Source organism: Ctenopharyngodon idella, chromosome 20 (assembly GCF_019924925.1).
Source record: "Ctenopharyngodon idella isolate HZGC_01 chromosome 20, HZGC01, whole genome shotgun sequence".
NCBI lineage: Eukaryota > Metazoa > Chordata > Actinopteri > Cypriniformes > Xenocyprididae > Ctenopharyngodon > Ctenopharyngodon idella.
Genome location: NC_067239.1, coordinates 31,558,135 through 31,582,982, shown reverse-complemented (window position 1 = coordinate 31,582,982; position 24,848 = coordinate 31,558,135). Strand labels below are relative to the sequence as shown.

Below are 24,848 nucleotides of genomic sequence, written 5' to 3'. Positions count from 1 at the left end.
TCGCTTAATATATAGAGTATTAGGAGAGAGAGATCACCTGAGCGAGTGTATGACCTGCATCTAGCTGATATTCTTCAGGTCAATCTTATATTCATAATCACTAAATCAGTTTGAATGTCCGCCGAGGAAAGCGATATCTTTGTCCTTTTAAAATATAAGAGGATTTCCCATGACAGCACTAGTCAATGCATCTGTCAGTTGCGTCTCGTAAGATGTTGTTTAAAGTAAAAACAACGTCCTTGTTTTCTTGTTTCAGTCCATTTCAATATAAAAGTCTTTAAGACTGACTCACTTATAAAGACAGTCTTTACCGCCATCTAATGGCGTATTAATGTAACTTTCACTGAAGTTGAAATCACTAACGGACTCTTTCTCAATACCAAAAAATACGGCATGTTATTTATATAAAATATTATTTACTGAACACTAATATTTAAATGAACAGCAATAGCCATTATAACAGTATAAGAAGTTAAACAGGAAATAAACACAAGCAAACAGTTCAGTCAAACGTACGAAAGCAGCGCTCTAGTTAGTACAGGATTTAATTTCAGTGTAAATATAAAGTTTTGAAACTTATTATAGCTCTTAAACCAAATCTATTAGACCAAGACCAAAGATTGCCCGTTTGATATACCCAAAACGAATTATACCTCATGTTTAAACAGTATCTACATAAGAGCCAGCGGCAAATTCCCAAAGGACTGGCTGTTCTCAGCGGGTACACGAGCTCTGAACGGCCGCTGACGAACAAATTTTCAAAATAGGTGCTATATGTTTACATATAAATCACATATGTGAGGTCTAAACAATTATATTCTCGCCTAAAAAATCTCTTAAAACTACATTACATTACAAAATAACAGTAGTATCTATAAAAATATGGTGTGTTTGCAGAGTGATTCAGACGGTGAAATGGTGGCGATACTGGTAGAATATCACATGGCTGGAAAGACCTCTCAGCCAATCAGATTCAAGAACCAGAACGAACTGTTGTATATATGTATATATGTATATATATATATATATATATATATATATATATGTGTATATATATATATATATATATATACCTACTGTATATGTACTGTATACACACTACCGGTCAAAAGTATGGAATAATTAAAACATTTTTAAATATTTTTGAAAAATGTATTTTTGCTCACCAAGGCTGCATTTATTGGATCAAAAATACAGTAAAAATAGTGAAATATTATTCCAATGTAAATCAGCTGTTTTCTATGTGAATATATAGTAAAGTGTAATTTATTCCTGTGATTAAAGTTGAATTTTCAGCATCATTACTCCAGTCTTCAGTGTCACATGATCCTTCAGAAATCATTCTAATATGATGATTTGCTGCTCATTAAAAAAAAATCGCAATTATTCCAAACGTTTGACCAGTAAAGATATGCTATTTAAATGAAAGTCTGTGTACATCATGGCAACATCTGTTGTGTGGATTCACTTCTAGATGCGAGGCAAAGATCAAAACTCGGATGCAAACAAATCCTATCTCAACAAACTAGAGCAAGAATGGGACAGTCTTCAGGTGAGACGTTCAAACACGTGTGCAGCTTCAGATTACATGTGTCGATGTGTGGGGAAGTTATTAGAGCATCATGTCTTGATCTTCAGAAAACCTCGTACCAGCGGAGCGTTCAGCTGCAGGACCTGCACAACATCATCCAGGAGATTTCCAGTCAGATCATGTGGGTGAACGACCGCGAGGAGGAGGAGCTGGTGTTCGACTGGGGCGATAAAAACATAGACACGTACATCCCACAGAAACAAGAGAGCTTCTCGGTAAGTTCATGACTGACAATGTGTTTGAGTCGCTCCTCAGTGTGTATGAAGTGTGTTTCCAGTAATACAAAAGATGTTTTCTTCCTAAACATTCTTAAACATTCATATTTAAACATTCTCAAATCAAGATACATTTACTTGAGAAGCAAAATTACTTCAATAAGTCTTGTTTTCTGAAAAATGTATCAAAATGAAGTGAGTTTGTGTTAAAAACAAGAAAAAATATCTGTCACTGGAGTCAAAAAATGATCTTAATTCAAAGGGAAAACAAGGTTATTTTTCGGACCCTTCTGGCAGATATTTTTTCTTGTTTTAAGCGTAAACTCATTTCATTCTGATGCAAAAAAAAAAAAAAAAAAAAAAGAGTCATGTTTTAATATATGTTTTATACATGCATGTTTAAAATAATGTATAAAATCTGTGAATATTTTGTTTAATTTTGCATTTTCTCATTAACTAAAATGTCATTGACTAGTATTAGGGTTAATAAAGTTTACTAAAATTAAAACTGAAACTAAAATGATTTCATTACTTGAAATCAAATAAAATAAGCATTATCTGAAATAAAATATAAAAAAAGTAAAGATTTTATTTCAGCTTTTTGCCAAGGCAACAATTTAACTAAAACATCTAAAACTGAAATAATAATAATAATTAATAAAAACTAATATAGACATTGAAAAAACAACAAAAACTATAAAAAATGTCAAACACAAAAACAAAATTACTAAAACTTTAACTAAAATGAAAATGAAAAATGAAAAAACAAAAAATAAAAATAAAAATTTATTTAAAATATTAATAAAAAATATGATAGTATCTCAATGATACTAAAATTACACTGACTAGTATTCGATGCTGTTTTAGAAAAAAATAAAATAATATTCGATGAAATAGAATAAAATAAAATAAAAATGATGAAATAAAATAGTATTCATTGAAATAGAATAAAATAAAATGATGAAATAAAATAAAATGGTATTTGATGAAGTAGAATAAAATAAAATAAAAATGATGAAATAAAATAAAATAGTATCTGATGAAATAGAATAAAATAAAATAAAAATGTTGAACTAAAATTAGTATACGATACTGTTTTAGCAAAAAAAAAAAAAAAAAAAAAAAAAAGAATAAAATTGACTACAATTAAAATTTGACAATTTTGAGTAAATTTGTCAGACATTTTTCATCTAAAGAATAAAAAACATTGTGAAAATGAACACTGGAGCTGGCCTAGTTGAAACCTTTTTTAATTTTGCAGTTTAGTTTAAAAATAAATGCAACAGGTTTGTTCTTTGCAATGAACAGAAGGTACTGATCGGTTTGTATTTGTGTGGCGCCCTCTTGTGGACTGTTGATCTAAACACCTGGTGTGTGCTTGTATTAGTGTTTATTTGGTATTTGTAAATATTATTTTCAGCCGTGTTGACAGCCGTACTTTGTTTCAGAAACTCATGAGCGAACTGGAGCAAAAGGAAATTGATCTGAACGTCCTGAAAGCGAAGGTGGACGGCCTGCTGAAGAACAACCACCCCGCATCTGATAAGATCCAGGTGAGTGTGTGTCTGATAGTGTGTGGCGTGTTTTGACCCGTCCTGTCGTGTTTCTCACTCAGTCTGATGTGTTTCTCACAGGCCTACATGGAGACGCTGCAGACGCAGTGGAGCTGGCTGCTACAGATCACCAAATGCATCAACGTCCATCTGAAGGAGAACGCACAATACAGCCAGGTGAGATGGACGGATGAAGGCGTTTTTACTGGAATCTAAATGCGTAACTGCCAGTGTTAACATGCTGAACTAAGAGTAAAACTACACAAACTAAAAACATAAAACAAAAAAACATTTTTGTTACTTGAAATAAAATAAATGTTAACTGAAATAAAATGAAAAAACTAATAAAAATGTCAAAAGTCAAAACACAACAAAACTAAAAATTACATTGAAACTATGAAAATAAAAAAACAAATTCAAAATATTAATAAAAACATTTAACTTATTTTATTTATTTAATTGCCAAAGTAACATTTCTCATTTTTATTTAGTTTAATCTGAAGTGCTAAAATAACTAAAACTGAAATAAATATTAATACAAAAATATATAGATATATTAAAAAAAACTATTAAAAATGTCAAAACACAACAAAACTAAAAAATTTAAGAAAAATGACAATGAATCAAAAAATATGAAAAAAATTCAAAATATTAAAAAACCTTCAACTTATTTAATTAAATTTAATTCCCAAAGCAACATTTCTCACTTTTATTTAGTTTAACTTGGAATACTAAAATAACTAAAACTAAAATTGATAAACTATATAGACATATCGACATAAAAATAACAATATCACAACAAAACTAAAGCTTTAACAAAAATGTAATTGAAAATAAAATTTAATTTAATTTAAACTTAGAAAAATTAAATGAAACGAATATATATCAAAATAATATTAATCTAATTAAAAAGGCAACATTTTTTTATTTAGTTTAATTTGAAGTACTAAAATTACTAAAGCAAAAACTGAAATAAAAATGAATAAAAACTCTATAGATAAAAATGACAATAGCACAATGAATCTGAAGCTTTAACAAAAAAAAAAAAATGAAATTAAAACTAATTTAATAAAAAAACTGTAATAGTTTCTAAATACCACCTAAATAAGAGAGATACTAAAATGCCTCCACACAACTCTTTTCTGCAGTTCTTCAAGGAGACGACTGATATGAACAGAAAACTGCAGAAAGAACACGAGGGCATCCGCAAGAAGTTCTCCTGCGATAAATCCACCCTCCTGCCCAACCTGCTGGAGCTCTTACAGGGCCTGGAGGTGACGCTTCATTCAGGTCTCCACACGTCTGAGCGCTGCTGGAGTCATGCAGGGTTATAACTGTGTGTGTGTGTGTGTGTGTGTGTGTGTGTGTGTGTGTCAGAAAGAGCGCGAGCGTCTGATGGAGCAGAGAGAGATGGTGCAGCAGCTGGTGGTCAAATCCAAGAGCATTATCAGACTGAAACCCAGAAACCCAGAGGAGAAGATCACCGGTCAACATATACTCGTACAGGCGCTGTGTGACTTCAGACAGGACGAGGTGACATTTAAATATATATATATATACACTACTAATGAAAAGTTTGGAATCATTAAGGTTTTTTCATGTTTTTGAATGAAGTCTCTTCTGCTCACCAAGGCACAAATATTATTACAATTTAAGATGACTGTTTCTATGTGAATATATAGTAAAATGTAATTTATTATTATCAGAATGATTTCTGAAGGATCATGTGACACTGAAGACTGGAGTAATGATGCTGAAAATTCAGCTTTGATCGCAGGAATAAATTACATTTTACTATGTATTCACATAGAAAACAGATATTTTAAATTGGAATAATATTTCACAATTTTTACAGTATTTTTGATCAAATAAATGCAGCTTTGGTGAGCAGAAGAGACTTTCAAATCATTTAAAAAAATCTTAATGATTCCAAACTTTTGAACACTAAGCAGAATACATTTCTGTGTGAGTTCTTCATTGAGGCACAGTGTCGCCCCAGGCTGAACTGGAGAGCTGTTACGGTTGTGCATTTGTCATAGTGTGTCTGTTGTCATGTGGCGTCTGTAGAAGACGATCCGTAAGGACGATGAAGGGATTCTGAAGGACAACTCGGAGCGAACCACATGGCTGGTGACGGGACCTGGAGGGATGGACATGCAGGTGCCTTCGGTCTGTCTGTTAGTGCCGCCACCCAATCCACTGGCCATCAACCTGGCCAACAAGTAAGACACAAACAACATTCTCTCTCTACATATATAAATATATATACTTGTGAGGATGTCTCATTCACATATCGTCATTAATATATAGGCTAATAATAATTACTATAGTACCTCACCTACAGCTGCACGATTCTGGATAAATTGAGAATCAAGTTTTTTTTGTTTAAAATAGAGATCATGATTCTCCCACGATTCTGAACAGACAACTAAATAAAATAACATAATTTACTAGAGATTCTAACCAAATTTTAATTGTTGTAGTCTATTTAGAGATGCTTAATTAATTTGAGTATTTTGTTTTTTAATTAGTTTGAGTGAATGATTCAATGACTCACTCGTAAAGACTTCACTTAATTCATTACTGGATGAATCAGCATTTTTGAACAAATCTCTTGAGTGAATGATTCAATGACTCACTCATAAATTCTTCACTTGTTTCATTACTGGATGAATCAGCGTTTTTGAACAAATCTCTTGAGTGAATGATTCAATGACTCACTCGTAAAGACTTCACTTAATTCATTACTGGATGAATCAGCATTTTTGAACAAATCTCTTGAGTGAATGATTCAATGACTCACTCATAAAGACTTCACTTAATTCATTACTGGATGAATCAGCATTTTTGAACAAATCTCTTGAGTGAATGATTCAATGACAACTAAATTTTTTAACAGTTACTTGTCGCCACCTACTGGTGCAATTATGTAATGATACAATCTTTATTTGAAGCGTCAAGTTACTTTCAGAAAGTGTTTTACTCTATTTTGATCTCTACTGTAGACATCAGTGTTTATATCTGAACTATAAACTTTTATCCCAGTATTTCTGTGATCATCTGAATGATTGTAAGACAGAAATAATGAAACTGTGTGGTTGGAAAGACTGTTTGTGAAGCTTTTTCATGACAGCGGCTCTCTCTGGATCAGAACAAAGATCAGAATGTTGGCTGTGATCGAACTTGTCAAAGCTTTAATAGACAAAGTCATTTAGGAAGAAGATCACGTGTGTGTTTGAATCGAGATCACAATCTTTTAATGATTAAAAGTGCCTTTTATGCATGATTTATTTAGTTACTCTATGAAATGTTTTTCCACACTTGATTCCACACTTACTTTTAAAAAGTAATATGCAGTTCGCAGTATTTACTATTTCAGCATGACATTCTGCACACATGTCAGTTTGTGTTCTGCATATATTGTATATGATCAATGTGTTGTGTAGATATGACTGTGTTTATTGTGTTTGACTGCAGGAATTCCCAGTATTATGAGGCCATTCTAAGCGTTTGGAATCAGCTGTACATCAACATCAAGAGTATGATCTCCTGGCAGTACTGTCTTCTGGACATCAACCGCATCAATTCACTCACCATCAACATGGTAACTAGTACAGGCCAAAATCTACAGCCCATAAATATAAATAATATATATGCACAGTTTATAGTAATTACTATAGTAACTGCTTGTTACATGTGTAACAAGGACACCTAAAAATAAAAAATGTATGTGATTTATATGTAAATTTTACACATAAATGCTCACCAAGGCTGCATTTATTTGATCAAAAATACAGTAAAAATTGTGAAATATTATTACAATTTAAATCGGCTGTTTTCTATGTGAATATATAGTAAACTGTAATTTATTCCAGTGATCAAAGCTGAATTTTCAGCATGCACATTGCCTTTGTTTGTGTGTAGCTGGCCAAAATGGGTCCAGAAGAGTCCCGCAGCATCATCCAGAGTTTGGAGATGCACTTCCAGGAGTTCCAGAAGCACTGTCAGGGTTCAGATCTGTTCGGGGCAGAAGACCAGAAGCACATTGAGACCCAGTATGCAGGAGCCCAGCAGCACTATGGCAAACTGGTGGTGGCTCTGCCCACGTACGGTCAGTGTTCATCAGATTTTAGCGCCAGGACAAGTACACTAGGGCTGCACTATAATTTTTATGTGATATACCCAGCCAAAAAAAGTCACTGTTTGATTTTAATAGGCATATGCTTAAGAGTCTATGAATGGATCATTATTGCAGTGGTTATTATGTTTCTAGCATGTTATATGTTTGGCAACAGTTCTTCTAACCCTAATTGTTGAAGTGTGTAGCTTTTCATGCCGTAAACATGTAGGAAGACACATCATGGTCATATTCCAGGTTGACGTTGATCACGTTGACCTGCTAGTCGTGGGTCTTTCATGCGGAGAACTAACCAAAAAAATGTTACGTTTTGAATTTTTTGTTTTTCTTGCTTCATCGGAATGGGATGAAACTTGGTGACTTTTGTCGCATTAGCTGTGTGAACACACAAAAAAAATATGGATATGATTTGGATATGTTAAAGGGTTGAAAAATAAAAAATAAACACTTGGTACTTTCACGGTCAAAAATGACCGACATAAGAAATTAAATTAAATTTTTTTTTTTGCTTCATCGAAATGGGATGAAACTTGGTGACATTTGACGCATTAGCTATGTGAACACACAAAAAAATCATGGATATGATTTGGATATGTTAAAGGCCTTCAATCAATTTTAATCTGAAATATTGCGTTTATTGAAAAAAAACAATTATATTAATTTTAACGGAAAAATAGCTCATAGAAAATTGTATAAATGTTGCATAGTATCATAAAATCCCCTCAAAATTCTAAATAATAATCAAAAAATATTATTGAACAAAAATATATTACATAGATTTTCCTGGAAAAAAAAGAAGTTACATTTCAAGGCTTGAACCCAAAAATGAAGGGGCTCAGAATGACCAAACGCATCTTTATAAAAGCTCACAAATGCTGTGTTCGAAATCGCCCTATACCCTCATTCACTATTCCCTACATTAGTCCACTAATATAGTCCACTTGAAGGAGTGAATGAAACGAGTGAGTGAATTCGGACACTGAGTGCACCGGAAGGGCTGCCGATTTTGCGTAGTTTGTGCCTCTGTTTAATGATCTTTTGAAATGTAGCAAACTGGCAGCTCCAGTAGTAATGAATATTTAGCATGGTCAAACCTTTTAAATGATTTAATGATTAATTAAAAAGGAATTTATACCTGTAGCTGTGACAATGCTGGACCAGCGGGGTTTGGAAAATGAATGGATGATTGATTCAGCTGCGGGCGCCATCTCCTGGCAAGACGCGGGAATTCATTCAGCGCGTGACTCTCACAGTGCATTATTGGTATTCTCTAGCCGTTGAGCGTGCATCGGTTGTACACTCGTTATTGCGGTGCATTGTGGGATTGAATGAGTGCACTCAACATCATCCACTATGGTTTCGGACACCGCTACAAATGGCTGTCCCCTCAAATAGGGCCCTATTTAAGGGTATAGGGGGCGATTTCGGACACAACCAATGTTGTTGCAGATGAAATATAATTTGGATAACATTGAATAAATATCTTTTCATCAGGTCACATACTGATTATTAATCATAAGTCAAACCCCTTCTCATACATCTGCCATGTTTGTAGTTTTTAACGTGTTTTGTAGTTCTAATCAATTACTTATTCAATGCTCAGTGTTGTGGGCAATATTAGCCGTTAGAGTGTGCACGGATCTGCACTTCAGATTCTAACCGGAAAAAGGGAATCTTTGGAATCACTATTTCAACATACTACGATTTGGGACACACTAATTCTAATTTCGGCTACTATTAAGTATGCAAATTGGGACTTCAGATGTGTGTCTTGAATCATCAACCCAAATTAACTGAAGCTTGAATCGGTTCCATGAACCGTCTCAACCGGTTGCTGGCTTAAAAAATGATTCATTCAGGAATTAAACATCACTACTCCCACATTGAAGCTCTGTGGATTAAAGTCCTGAATGTTTTGTGTGTTCTGCAGCCGCTCGAGGAGAGGGATCCGAGTTCGCTGCGGCGGTGAGCGTCAAACTGCTGAACGAGCTCTACGCTCTCAGATTCAAGCTGGACGAAGCCGAATCTTCCCTCGTCACCTTCCTGTACATCCCATTAGGAGAGGGCGCACTCGAAGAGTGCAGCCGCCACATCACCGGCACACAGGTGACCGTCGCAAACACACAACACCACACATGGCTCTTTTATTGACTCTTTTCATACATTGTTTTTTTTTTAAATACTGCTATTTAGGTTTGATTTATTTTTATTTAAGTTTTAGTTTTTATTTATTTCCAGTTAATAATTTTAGTGCTTCAACTTATTTCAGTTTATTGCCAAGGCAATGTTTCTAATTTTCATTAATATTTGTATTTTATTTTATTTCAGCTTAATTTTAATGAACAGAAATGCTTTTAGTAGTTAGTTAACGATAATAACCCTGATGTGGGAGAGCTCAGGAGTGCAGAAGGGGACGAGGAATCTCTGTTTATTCACTGTTTTGGACCTGCGGTGTGTTCAGGTGTTTCAGAAGGACATACAGACTGTGAAGGGAGAGTTTCTGAGCCTGCGTGACAGCGTTCAGGCTGAACTCAAAGACGCCACGGACACTGATAAAGCCAGATACCTGCGGGCTCAGCTGGACATCATCAACCAGAGACTAGTTAACCTGGATAATTACTGTACCGCACATCTCCAGAGGTACACCGTGATCTGCAGGAACTGCTTTCATGGTTTTTTATTTCATGTAAAAGGTACACTACTGTAGCAAATTAGGTCAAAGGGGAAATATTAATAATTAATCATAACTTGTTATAATTAAAGGGTTAGTTCACCCAAAAATGAAAATTATGTCATTAATTACACACCCTCATGTCGTTCTACACCCGTAAGACCTTCGTTCATCTTCAGAACACAAATTTAGATATTTTTGATAAAATCCGATGGCTCAGTGAGGCCTGCATTGACAGCAAGATAATTAACATTTTCAATGCCCAGAAAGACGTATTTAAAACAGTTCATGTGACTACTGTGGTTCAACCTTAATGTTATGAAGCGCCGAGAATACTTTCTGTGCACCAAAAAAACAAAATAACGACTTTATCCAACAATATCTAGTGATGGACGATTTCAAAATACTGCTTCATGAAGCTTCGACGCTTTACGAATCTTTTGTTTCGAATCAGTGGTTCGCTTATGACGTAACGAAGCCTCTTATGACTTATGACGTAACGAAGCCTCTTATGACTTATGACGTAACGAAGCCTCATTTACTGAAATCACGCAGTTTGATACACGCTTCGAACCACTGATTCGAAACAAAAGATTCGTAAAGCTTCGAAGCTTCATGAAGCAGTGTTTTGAAATCGCCCATCACTAGATATTGTTGAATAAAGTTGTTATTTTGTTTTTCACTTCAGATTAAGGTTGAGTCACAGGAACTGTTTTAAATTTGTCTTTAGTAGCTTTCTGGGCATCTGAAAGTATTAATTATTTTGTTGGCAATGGATTTCATCAAAAATATCTTAATTTGTGTTCTGAAGATGAACGAAGGTCTTACGGGTGTGGAGCGATATGAGGGTGAGTGATTAATGACAGAAATTTCATTTTTTGGGTGAATTAACCCTTTAATTATGAATATTTGGATCAGTTAATCAGAGTTGAACTAATATTACTATCAATTAATCAGTTTGTCTAGCGAACACAACATTAATTCTAAGAAATGTTAGTTTCCAGGGAAATGGAAATAACTTTCTTAATGTACAGCACTACTAAGATCATGTAACAAGATCAAAAATCGTTAAATTGACTTGACAGAATCAAACACTCATATGTATTGTGCACAAGTTTTATTAGCTAATTCACCAACACAACTAATCTAAACACACACACAATCACGCATACATGGGTAAAATGGAAAGCGAAGGAGACAAAATGAGACTGGAAATGGAAACAGGGAATGAATCTATGGAAAAGAGTCATTTAACCACATGAGAAGAACCATCAGCTGCTTATTTCAAAATACCTCGTTGCATTTTCATTATCCAAGTTTGGGGTCAGTAAGATGTTTTTAAATGTTTAAATGTCTCATGTTCATCAAGGCTGCATTTATTTGATTAAAAATACAGTAAAAATTGTGAAATATTATTCCAATGTAAATCAGCTGTTTTCTATGTGAATATATAGTAAAGTGTAATTTATTCCTGTGATCAAAGCTGAATTTTCAGCATCATTACTCCAGTCTTCAGTGTCACATGATCCTTCAGAAATCATTCTGATATGATGATTTGCTGCTCAAGAAACATTTATGATTATTATCAATGTTGAAAACAGTTGCTTCATATTTTTGTGGAATCTGTGATACATTTTTTACAGGATTCTTTGATAAGTTATTAAATAAAAGTTTAATAAATATAAAACTGAAATAAAACTATGAATTAAAACCATTTTGAAGTATTTGTAAAAAATATAAACAAAATAGTATATAAATAATACTAAAATGTCCAGAGGACAGATGTATTTCCAGTAATGAAAAGTAAATTTGAACAAATACATGAAAAATACCAGAATAATAAGTGCAAAAGAAGAGCATCTTTTGTAACATTATAAATGTCTTTACTGTCACTTTTGATCAATTTTTTCCTTGATGAATAAAACAATAACAAATCTTACTGACGGCAAGCTTTTGAACAGTAATCACACTTATTTTTGTGATATTGTATATTACATATCTAAGTTTTTAGAATCCAGTAAATGAAATGCTTTACAAATGAAAAGGTGCTTCATATCGTTTGATTATTTTCTGATCGGACGATTCATATCAAATGTCTGAAATCAGATTCACTTTATGAAACACAACAAAATACAACAGCAAACACATTATAAATGTGATTTGTGTGGAACACATCACAAAATATAAGCTATAAAATACTAATATTAAAAATATAGCCATCCTCACTGTTTTTCATGTCTGTTTCAGGTTGAGTTTGGTGAAGTCCCTGCTGAAGGATATACTGAAAACTGAAGATGTGGTGAAGGTTTATGAAGCTCGACTGACAGAGAAAGAGACGGCGTCACTCGACCCCGAAGAGATCCAGAAATACCAGAAAGTGCTCCTGGTAATTATTGCTGAAGCTCGTATTAAAATTTATATGATACAATACATCTAAAAAGTGAGTTTATTTCTGCTTTGTGCTGGTGTACATGCATATGTAATATTAAAACATATATTGTTTATTGTTATCAACAGTTCCCTGTTATGAAAAACAAATAAAGCATAAATTTAGTGTGAAAACTCGCTTTAAAGCAAGTTTTGCATTTGTTCTTCTCAAATACATTTGTTGTTTTAGGAATGTTTAGATCTTTGTTTACAGCCCTTAACTCTCCATCATGACCTCTAACCTGGACTTTTTCTCCAGAGTATGCTCAGCGATTTGGAGCAGAAACAGGATGTGCTGAATTCACTGGTGGCTGATGTAAATAAAGTTCAGCAGTGTAACGAGCAGACGGATCAGAGCCGGTACAGGTGTATCATCAACCTCTCCCAGTACGCTGAGCATGTGAACCAGCTGTCAGACCGCTGGAAACGCATCCATTTACAGATTAACAGCAGGTTAGATACCGTTTTCTTTAAAGGGGTGACATGAGAAATCAAATTTGCCTTGATCTTTTGACATATAAGATGTCTTTGTACCATTAAAACATCCTGCAAGTTTCAAAGCGTAAATCGTCCTCCTCTTTATAAACAAAGCATTTATTTAATCAAGCCTAGTTTTGATATTACAGGATCTGTGACGTAAAACATTTGCATATGCCTGCCTCCAGAGCAAGACATCAACCAATAGCTATACATCATCCCACTATAGGCCCCGCCCACTGGCATGCAGTCACTTAAAGGTGCAGTGTGTAAATTTTAGCGGCATCTAGCGGTGAGGTTGCGAATTGCAATATAGAGAAGCTACGGTGGCCAACACAGGACAAAGATGTCGTCGTCTGTGACAGCAGAGAGTAGCCAGTCAAGCAAATGCGCTCTCCATTTAGGGCTACTGTAGAAACATGCCGGCACAAAATGGCGACTTAACATGTAAGAGGACCCGCGGTGTATGTAGATAGAAATGGCTCATTCTAAGGTAATAAAAAGATAACAGCTTTATACACCACTGAAAACATAGTTATGTATATTATATTACATTTCTGTCAATAGATCCTCCTAAAATGTACACATTGCACCTTTAACAGCTGACATTTGTCTACACTGGATGTGAGCCATTATAATGACTAATGCTGTTAAATGGACAATGTTTTCAATGGCAAGTGGGCGTTTCCTATGCAATGACGTTAGCCAATCATAACAGCAGCCATTTACTGACAAGCCTTAAAGGGTTAGTTCACCCAAAAATGAAAATAATGTCATTTATTACTCACCCTCATGCCGTTCCACACCCGTAAGACCTTCGTTCATCTTCGTAACAAATTAAGATATTTTTGATGAAATCCGATGGCTCAGTGAGGCCTCCATAGCCAGCAATGACATTTCCTCTCTCAAGATCCATTAATGTACTAAAAAACATATTTAAATCAGTTCATATGAGTACAGTGGTTCAATATTAATATTTTGGTGCGCCAAAAAAAAAAAAAAAAAAAAAAAAAAAAGACTTATATAGTGATGGCCGATTTCAAAACACTGCTTCATGAAGCTTCGGAGCGTTATGAATCTTTTGTGTCGAATCATGATTCGGATCGCGTGTCAAACCGCCAAACTGCTGAAATCACATGACTTTGATGCTCCGAACCGCTGATTCAACACGCTGATTCATAACGCTCCGAAGCTTCATGAAGCAGTGTTTTGAAATCGGCCATCACTATATAAGTCGTTATTTTGTTTTTTTTGGCGCACCAAAAATATTCTCGTCGCTTTATAATATTAATATTGAACCACTGTACTCACATGAACTGATTTAAATATGTTTTTAGTACATTAATGGATCTTGAGAGAGGAAATGTCATTGCTGGCTATGGAGGCCTCACTGAGCCATCGGATTTCATCAAAAATATCTTAATTTGCGTTCCGAAGATTAACGAAGGTCTTACGGGTGTGGAACGGCATGAGGGTGAGTAATACATTGTTTTCATTTTTGGGTGAACTAACCCTTTAAAGGAGCCGTGCCTTAAAAACGGGTTATTTCAGACAAAGGCTCAGAATAAAGGTTGAAAATAATCATTTTTCCACATAGATGTTTTTTGTGCAAAAAAAAACTTTATTAACGTAATCAGTGAATCATCAAGGAACCTATTAAAATAAAAAATCCATGTCATGACCCCTTGTTTTTTCAGCTGTAGGCCTCAATGACTGGTCTTATTTGCTAATGATGATGTTTTTTCTCAGGTTCAATGATCTGGAATCTTACCTGCCGCAGCTGCAGCGATACCTGCAGTCTAGTTCTCATCTCAGCGGTTGGATCGACGAGACTCAACGACAGATTGATGCTCAGCAGTCCGTCAAGACCGATGACGTCACAGTTTACTCCCAACTCCTCAACCAACAGAAGGTGAGCTTGGAAAACATGTACTTGAGTAGACCAATAACTAAAACAATCACCCAAAAAACTAAAGCAAGTAATTTCAAACAGTGTTATTTTACTATCATTGAGATACTATTGTAATCGTTTTCATTTTAACTTTAGTTAGTTTTAGTAATTTTGTGATACACCATGATACACTCAGATTGGGTCGACGATTTCCAGCCCAAAAGCTCTTCAAAAGTCAAAATAATGTGATAAAATTTTATTGCCATGTCAACTAAAGATGATAAGGGCCATTTTCATGACATAATAAAGTTATAAAAATGAATAGATTTTCCAGGGGCAGCATTACAACAGGAAAACGGATCAAAACAATATGACTAAAATGTAGAAAATACTGTGTTAAAACGGCAATCGAGGAATTAACAGACAACTTTATCTTTCGGAAACACGCATACGTCATTTCCATTGTCAACAGAAAGAATAGACCAATTAAAGTGCAAAAAAAATAAATAAATAAACAGAATAAGTGATCGGAATAAGCAACATAATTAGACAAAGCTAACTTTTTGAGTTGACACACACACAATGTTCATGCACACACAATAAGAGATGACATTCATTGATACATACTGTATGATAATCAGACAACAAAAAATTTAACAACAACAACTAGTAAAGTTTGTTGACAAACTTTGATGTTGGCTTGAGAAAGCCTAGCCAGAACGACTGAAGTAGTTTGAAAAGTTTTAAATTAGAAATAGTTTTAGTTTAGTAGTTTCAAAAGCTAGAAATTTGGATGGATAGATTTTGAAGGCCATACAGTCTATCAGAAAAACAGATTGATATTTTGGATCATCATATTAGAATGATTTCTGAAGGATCATGTGACACTGAAGACCGGAGTAATGATGCTGAAAATTCAGCTTTGATCACAGGAATAAATTACATTTTAACATATATTCACATAGAAAACAGCTGTTTTAAATAGTAAAAATATTTCAAAATTTTTACTGTTTTTGCTGTATTTTTTAATCAAATAAATGCAACCTGAGACTTCTTTCAAAAACATTAAAAAATCTTAATTATCCTCAACTTTTGACCCAAAGAGTGTATATAGTTTTTTTTTATTAATTTTTATTTCAGTTTTAATTATTTTAATACATTGTGAAATTAAATTATTGTGAGAAATGTTGCTTTGGCAACTAGCTGAATTAAAATAATAATTTAAGTGTTTTTATTTCAGTTAATGTTTATTTTATTTCAAGTAACGAAAATATTATCAACAGAATTGTTTGATTTAACTGAAGTTTAATTCATCATTTAAAAAGCTTAATTTAACATTTATGCTCTTTTATAATGTGTGCAGGCGTTAAACTCTGATATAAAGGCAAAGAGAGAGCTGTTGGAGACGGTGCAGAAAGACGGCAACACCTGCATAAATGCCATCAAGGTATTCGTCCTTCAGTTTCCTTTAACATGCTGTTATAGGATTTTGTTATTCCTTAATTATTGTTAACTTATTGATATTGTTTGCATCATTGCAAAATGTAAACTATATTATCGCCCAGCTCTAATCTGGCATAAGGCAATGCAGCTATAAGGCAAATAAGATGTGATGCAATGTGAATTGTGAAATGCGTTATACAAATATAAAAATAAAACCATAGTCAAATACCTAGACATTGTTTAGGCTACTTTTGAGTGTGCAGCCATCTTGTCTGTAGTTAAGCACAGTAATTGAATTCCAGATCTGACACATTAATTAATAGTGTGAACTGTCTCTCTGTAGAACTATGAGCTTGAGTTAGCGTCTTACGGTGCTGGACTGGAAACTTTGCTTAACATCCCCATCAAGAGGACTGTGCTTCAGTCTCCATCTTCCTCCATTTCAGAAGAGGTACATCTAGAAACACACACTATCTCAGCCAACACAATTGCAATGTTGTTTTATTATAATTTCATATTTTTCATACTTGTTTTTGTCCCCTAGGTCTCTTCTCTAAATGCACATTACTTAGAATTGCTCACCCGTTCAAGTGATTACTACAAACTTCTTATGGCTTCCCAGAAGAACATGGAAGAACTGAAGGTATATAAAGACACCAGTGTTTTGGCACAGCACTCTCCAACCCTAACCCTAGGGCTGCAAAGTTACTTATAGTTAGTAGAATGTCTAAAGTGGACTATCGAAAAGAATTGTAACCAGATTTTTCTTCTCAGATCGTGTTGCCCTACTTAACCCTAAACCTGCTTCTGTGAACACACGTCAAAAGATTTCAAATTCCAGTGTCTTTAAATGGTTTTAGGACTCAATTCAACAGACATTTCGACTAAATGTCAAGTGTAATGTTTTATTCTGTGTTTTCTACAGATGCGAAATACCAGGATTGAGATGCTCGAGGAGGAACTTCAGCAGTTGAGAGATGCCATTAAGGATCACACTGCCACAAATGCCTCTTTGCAGGAGGCTCTCCTTAAATACCAGCAGGAGCTGAACGACTCGCAGACACACCTGCTTTCTCTGGAAGAGGTGAAGAGGACTGAGACTTTGAAGTGCATGGCCACACAGGACAGCCTGGAGTCTTCTAAAAGCCAACTTCAAGAGCTTATGGACGAAGTACGTCGCCTCAAACAGCAGTTGGATGATATGGAGAGGAAGAAGAAGGTCGTGGAAGAGCGTTACACGTTTTTACAGGAAGAACATGATGAAACCATGCGCAAGAAACTCAAAGAACTCGAGCAGGTCAGCTGGGCCAAGATGGAGCTGGAGAAGACGGTGTCTGAAAGGACCCGAGAACTGGAGCGTCTGCGTAAGGAGTTGGAAGACGAGGCTCGCCGCGTCAAGGAGGCGCAGACGGAGCTGGCAAAGGTAAGGCAGGAGCACAGCATACAGATACGAGAGGTGAAACAGACCTACGAGTCTCAAATCCTCGTTACTCAGACCAGCATGCAGAAGCTTTCGCAGCAGAAGGAAAGTGATTCTGCCTCCATGCAGCTGGAGATTGAAAGATTAGAGGGAGAATCTAGGGAGTTGAAGGAGCAGCTGCAAAGGCTTCGTCTCTCCCTCAGCCAGGAAGAGGTCCAGAGGAGACACTTGGAAGAGGAGGTACAGAGACTTAGTGCTGTAAATACAGAGGAAGGCCGAAAGCGGCACGAGCTGGAAGCTCAAGTCCAGTTGATTCTTAGTCAGAAGCGTGAAGCAGACAACAAAACAAAGGAGGTACAAGAGAGCTCTAGTCGGACACTGCAGGAGAAGAGTAGTGAGATCAATAGTCTCACACGCTGTCTTGACGAGGAGCGACGTCTGAAAAGAACTTTAGAGACTGAGAAAAGGCGACTGGAGGGGGAGTTGGCCGACCTCAAAACTAAGAACGAAGCCTCTAATGTGGAATTGGTGCAGCTTCGCTCTTCCCACCGTGAGTTGAGCCTCATTCGGGTGGAGTTGGAGGCCCATGCCCTTGAAAAGGGCCGGTCTGAACAGACTATTACACGCCTACAAACCCGCATTCAAGAGCTCCAGGAGGAGCTGAAGCGCCTGGAAAGTGAGTTGGAGAAACAGCGGCAAGTGGCAGAAGAGGAGGCCAGCAAGCGCAGGAGATCAGAGTCGCAACTTGAAAAGAGTAGCCAGGCTATGCGAGAGTACACCACTACAATAACCACCCTGCGTAAGAGCCAGGAAGAGACCAGTCTTGAGGCAAAACACACGGACAATGAATGCAAGAAGCTGCAGGAGGCTCTAGATCGCACCTTGAAGGAGCACAAAGCTTCTTCTCAGAGCCTGGCTGCCTTGAAAGCTGAGATGAACACTCTGAAACTGCAGCTGACGCAGGAGCAGGGCCGCGTCAAAGACTCCAACCAGCGCTACGAGGCCCTTCATCGTAGCATGGAAGAGAAGACTTGTGCTTTGAACATAAGCACTGCTGAAACTGAACGTCTGCAGAGGCTCACCGAAACTCTCACCAAAGATCGCCTCCGTCTGGAGGAGGAGTTGCGCTGCGTGCGTCTAGAACACGAGGAGCTGCTCAAAGGCAAAAAACTCGGAGATCGGGATATGACTGAGCAAATCACAGCTTTGCAGAAACAGCTTGAGTCCAGTCAGCGTGCCGGTGCAGAGCATGACAGGCTTATGCGACAGCTCTCACGAGAGAGAGAAAAACTGCAACTGGAGATAGAAAATGTACAAAAACAAGCCAGAGAGGTACTAGGATAACTAGAAACTAGAGTTCTTGAGTTTTATCCTTAAAATTTGTAGATTTAGATGTAGCTAGCCGCATGCATCTCTCTCTCACGTTGCAAATGGCTAGTCTTGACATGCAAAATATGGCCCACTAATCTGCACCATTTTTGCATGTCTTAATTTGCATGTTTGCCCTATCTCTGCAGAATAATCAGATTTGAATCTTAATTACCTTGCCAGCTTCTATGCTGCACGCTTTTTTGCATTACCCAATTGCATCCATCCACATTCAGATGACACTTAAAGTGTGTACAGTCTTGTCTTAACCACATTTGAAGATGCATCACTTTAGCCTCTATCGTTTGTGGCGTCCTCTGTGATTTTGATCCTTTAGAACAGGGTTGGCAAACCCTGCTCCTGGTGGACTACCATCCTGCAGTGTTTAGCTCCAACCCTAATCAAACACCTCAACCAGCTAATCAAGGTGTTCAGAATTGCTTGAAAATAACAGGTAGGTGTTTTGGAGCATAATTGGAAGTCAAGTCTGCAGTCAGGAAGCCCTCCAGGAGCAGGTTTGGCAATCCCTCCTTTAGAAGCTAAGCCATGTACATATGGCACTTTTACTCTGTATGGTACAGCTCGGAACAGCTCACTTTTGGCGCTTTTCCACTGCATGGTACGGCTCAGTACGACTCACTTTAAATAGTACCACCTCAGTTGAGGTTCCAAGCGAGCCGAACTGATACTAAAATGTGACGTGTAAACACTGCAGATCACTGATTGGCCAGAGAGAATCGTCACTACCAGCGTCATTGGATTTGCGACACCAAACCAAACAGGCAGTAGAGGCAGTGCAACTATAACGATAAGTCTATAATCCCACCCATTTTGAACCGGTACTAAACTGTAGTGGAAAAGCGCCATTAGCTTGAAAACCAATCAGTTCTGTTTTGTAATTGACAATGAATGCAACAAATCTTTGTCATATCTGAGAAATCATTTACAGAAATATCAACTTGAATACTGTGAAATATATTTTAAATGATAGATCACTCATTTTATCTTTTGCCTTTTTGTTGCAGACTTCCTCCGTGATCCAGACGTCACAATCTCAGTACAGCAATCTGCAGCAAGAACGGGATGGCCTCCTCAGGAAAATGACAACGATGGAACAGGAATTGATGCGCTTGAAAAGGCAGGAAGACGAGTTAGCCCGTATCAAACTCTCACTGGAGTCAGAACTGCGTCTCAAATCACAGCTGCAGGAGGATAATGAGAGGATCAAGAAGGATTTTAACCAATGGAAGAGCAAATGTGCCACTCACGAGGAGCAACTTCGACAGCACATCTCAGAGCGCTCTGGCATGGAGAGCCAATTTAACTCTGTCAAGACCGAGATGGAGAGGCTTAGGACGCAACTGATGGAGGCTGAAGAACGCTACAGGCTGCTGTTGCAGAACTTGGAACGAGAAAGGGCACAGATGCAGGCACTTCGAGACTCACAGCAGAAGGAGTTGCTGAGACTGCAGCAGAAACCAGACGCTGCTGCTAAATACACTCAGACAGACCAAACCGACTCCTCCTCACTGGTCTTCGAAGGTGTCCGCAAGAAGGTCACGGCACAGCAGCTGCATGACTGTGGTGTGATTGACAAGTACACGTTTGATCAGTTGATGAAGGGCCAGCGGACTGTTCAGGATGTATCTGTTGACATCAGGCTCAATCTTAAAGGCACAGGAGCAATTGCGGGGCTGGCAGCAGGACCTAAAGGCAAGATGACCTTTACAGAGGCTAAGAATCAAAACTTGATTTCAGATGAAAGTGGAAACATGTTGCTGGAGGCTCAAGCTGCCACAGGGTACATCATAGATCCCCAAGCTAACATGAAGATGACTGTTGAGGAGGCTTGTCTGAATGGACTTGTGGATGAAGCTGACAAGCAGCAGCTGTTGACTGCAGAGGCTGCCTGTGTTGGGTTCAGGGATCCCAAAACTGCAAAACTCCTGTCAGCTAGTCAAGCCATGAAAAAGGGTATAATCAGCCGGGAAACAGCTCTGCGTCTCCTGCAAGCACAAGAGGCGGCGGGAGGCATCCTTGATCCCATCCTTAGTGTCTACCTCTCCAAAGATACTGCCATGGACCGTGACCTTGTTGATGAGGATCTTTATCAAGCTCTAAACGCCAGACCAGATTGCTACATTGATCCAGACACTGGTCTACGTGCTAGCTACGTTACCCTCAAGAAGCGATGCAAGGCTGACCTCAGCACTGGCTTGCTCCTGCTTCCGGCTCCAGTGAAACCCATGACTGTACAGGGACTGCGTGGCGAAGTTAACGTAACGGATCTGGTGGATGCAAAATTGCTGGAACCTTCGGACGTGGATCACCTGAGAGAGGGCAAGATTACCAGCCAAGACATTGAACACAGGCTTCGGGCTTATCTCCGAGGGTCAACTTGCATTGCTGGGATTTATGATGAGGCCAACGACTGCACCTTGCCTATCTACCAGGCCATGAAGAATGGGCTTCTGCGACCAGGCACTACCTTGGAGCTTCTGGAGGCCCAGGCCGCCTCAGGCTTCATGATTGATCCTATTAACAATGAGTACTACACAGTCGAGGAGGCCTGTAAGAAAGGACTGGTGGGTGTGGAGTTCAAAGACAAGCTTCTGTCTGCCGAGAGAGCAGTAACTGGGTACAAAGACCCAGGCACCGACAAGATGATTTCCCTTTTTGAAGCTATTGAACGGGGTCTCATAGAGAAAGGTCATGGCATTCGCCTGCTTGAGGCTCAGATTGCTAGCGGTGGCATTATTGACCCTAAACACAGTCATCGAATTGATGTTGATGTGGCGTACCAAAAAGGCTACTTTGGTGAAGAGATGAACCAGATTCTGAAAGATGAAGGAGATGACACAAAGGGTTTCTTCGACCCAAACACAGAGGACAATTTAACCTACTTGGAGCTAAAGAGCCGCTGCATCACAGATAAGAAGACGGCGCTGGTGCTTCTGCCTCTTCATGATAAGAAAAAGATGCAGCAGAAGAACTCCAAGAGGAAGAGACGGGTACTGATAGTTGATCCAGAGAGTAATAAAGAAATGACGGTGCGTGAAGCCTATGAAAAGAAACTCATAGACTACGAGACCTTTCTGGAATTGTCTCAGCAAGAGTGCGAGTGGGAAGAAACAGTCATCACTGCTGCCGATGGCTCAACCAGTACAGCTATAATGGACATGCAAACAGGCATTCAGTACGACTTGAAAGACCTGCTTGTGAAGGGAGTGATTAGCCAAGATGTCCTTGATAAATATCGTTCAGGAAGTGTCACCCTTACTGAGCTTGCAGATATTATCACCAACAAGGCAAAGACCCTCAGCTCCTCCTCATCATCATTCTCATCCCAAAAGACCATGAAAAGTCAGACAATTAAAACTGAAACTCTTAAAGCAGTCGAGAGCATCTCCACTCAGCAAGATCCATCCTCGGCAAACTCCACCAAGCATATTTCCAGCATGTCAATCAAACTGACCCCATTAGTAGAAACAACTGAGGAACAGAATCCAGTCGGAGCAATTTTTGACACAGAGAAGCTGGAGAAGATCAGCGTGTGTGATGCTCTGAAGCGAGGAATCCTCGATTCCATCACAGCACAACGACTCCTGGAGGCACAAGCTTGCACCGGTGGGGTTGTGAACCCTGAAAATGGTCGCCGCATGTCTATTCAGGAAGCAACCCGCCTCGGTGTCTTGGATGATGAAATGGCTAACAGGATAAAACCTGCCCAGAAAGCCTATATTGGTTTTGAAGATGTGAAAACCAAGCGTAAAATGTCAGCCGCCGAGGCAGTCAAAGAAAAGTGGCTTCCGTATGAGGCTGGTCAGCGCTTCCTTGAATTCCAGTATTTAACCGGCGGGCTGTTCGACCCAGAGCTTGGGAGCAGGCGTTCGCTTGAGGAAGCTTTGCAGCTAGGCTGGCTGGACATGAGAGCGGCTCAGAGGCTCCAGGATACACGTCACCACCCCAAGACCCTGACCTGCCCCAAGACCAAGCTAAGGATATCCTACAAGGAGGCTATGGAAGGTTGCATGAATGAGGAGAACACAGGGGTCCGCATGCTTCCCGCCGCCACGGTTTCATCACGTGGAATCAGCAGCCCCTACAACCTCTCCAATCCAGGATCCGCCTCAGGCTCTCGGAGCGGATCCCGTAGGGGCAGCGTAGACTACACTTTATCCCCTTCTTCATCTTCCAGATACAGCAGCTTTAGCTACAGCAGAACATCTTTCAGCAGCAGATCACTCTCCTAAACAAACATTATGTACTACGCAACATTATATAATGCATCAAAGTATTTTAAGATAACATCACGAGAAAATTAGTAACATTTTAATAATCATTGAAAATGTGAATGGTGTTCCAAACAAATCAGCATTTTTTTTTTACCACCTTATGCACGTTTGAAAAACCAATAGCATTTAATGTTTCTTAAATCTATATTAAATGTATTAATCCAGAAATATACACGTTTAATTTTGTCTGTTTACTCACATTCTGGGTGTTTATCTACTTCTGAATTTTATTAAACAGATATGAAAGTTGTTTATAGCACTGGATGGGTAAAGATGTCTTTTCTGTTTTTGTTTTTACACTAATACTGTTGAATTGCTGTATTTTTTTTTCTTCTTCTTGAAAGTTTCAGTGCCTTCACTTTTCCTTCACTGTACTAGCGTGAATTACTCAGTGAAGTTAATAACTTACAGTGTCTGACTTCTTTTCTTACAGTTTTATTGCTCAAATAAAGAAAGTCCTCATAAAATGTATGGCTTGAAGGAAGAATTATTACCATGGTGTGCTTTTATGTATGAGATGTTATATTTAGGAGTTAAAGCAGAGTTTTTCCATGCTCAAAACAATTCTAATCCAGGCCTGGCATCACAATGTTTACGTCCAAACTTTCAAATTGAAAATTAATACATTTAATTCCATTCAATTTTATTAGTGGTTAAAACTGAATCATGCAGTGGGGATGCTATGTTCTGATGATGTGAATGTTATTTCACAGGTATGAACATAATATATTATTTTTTTGATTATTATTAAACAAATGATAACAAAAAAAGTGTTTACTAGCACCCTGACTGACCTCTAATTTAATAAATTGCTGCATCTAGATCCTTGTTTCCTCTTGCTACCTAGTATTAGCCCTGTTACATTTATATTGTATGTGCAGTGTGTATTTAATTTATTTTTTTGCAACTAAATGCTACTCATGTTTGGTGAAATAGAACTTTCATTTCCAAAGAAATGAAAGGAAACCTGTCATTCCTATACAGTGAAATTATCTAAACCGCAATCAGAATATTTCAGCTATGAATATGTCTGGTTTTATATGAGAGCTTGATTGTATTTTTACAGAGTTACCGGTTTAACTTCTTAGAATCAAGGTGTGTTTAACTTTCATTTTACAGGCCCTTCGGTTTGAACAGACATGAATAACTTCCAAAGTGTGCAAAAAAGCATAACAGAAGATACCACGACTCTTTGCTGATTGATTCCGACTTACCACAGTTTTTTAACACATTTATTTTAGTGTTTTTTGCTTTTTCACAGAACAAACGAAATGACAACAATGAAAAAATAATTATAATTTAAATAAACAAAAAAACAAAAAAAAACATTTAAGGGACAAATGTATACAAAGACAAATT

The 24,848-nt window shown here is 37.5% G+C and overlaps 1 protein-coding gene across 2 annotated transcripts in view; it reads left to right on the top strand.

The window, feature by feature from the left end:
- The window catches only part of wu:fi04e12 (Desmoplakin-B), a 35,622-nt gene extending 11,666 nt beyond the window's left edge, over nt 1–23,956 (top strand). The window contains exons 6-24 of one of the 2 annotated variants that reach the window (XM_051874590.1): nt 1,475–1,552; nt 1,639–1,806; nt 3,255–3,359; nt 3,441–3,536; nt 4,508–4,633; nt 4,737–4,892; nt 5,427–5,581; nt 6,837–6,963; nt 7,284–7,470; nt 9,428–9,603; nt 9,959–10,137; nt 12,416–12,554; nt 12,855–13,048; nt 14,822–14,984; nt 16,327–16,410; nt 16,750–16,857; nt 16,951–17,049; nt 17,332–19,158; nt 20,220–23,956. In XM_051874590.1, coding sequence (XP_051730550.1) covers nt 1,475–1,552; nt 1,639–1,806; nt 3,255–3,359; nt 3,441–3,536; nt 4,508–4,633; nt 4,737–4,892; nt 5,427–5,581; nt 6,837–6,963; nt 7,284–7,470; nt 9,428–9,603; nt 9,959–10,137; nt 12,416–12,554; nt 12,855–13,048; nt 14,822–14,984; nt 16,327–16,410; nt 16,750–16,857; nt 16,951–17,049; nt 17,332–19,158; nt 20,220–23,447 — 7,395 coding nt within the window. In that variant the 3' untranslated portion in view covers nt 23,448–23,956. The remainder of the gene's footprint in view (nt 1–1,474; nt 1,553–1,638; nt 1,807–3,254; nt 3,360–3,440; nt 3,537–4,507; nt 4,634–4,736; nt 4,893–5,426; nt 5,582–6,836; nt 6,964–7,283; nt 7,471–9,427; nt 9,604–9,958; nt 10,138–12,415; nt 12,555–12,854; nt 13,049–14,821; nt 14,985–16,326; nt 16,411–16,749; nt 16,858–16,950; nt 17,050–17,331; nt 19,159–20,219) is intronic. The other variant, XM_051874591.1, reaches the window with a different exon arrangement.
- Nucleotides 23,957–24,848: the final 892 nt, after the last annotated feature.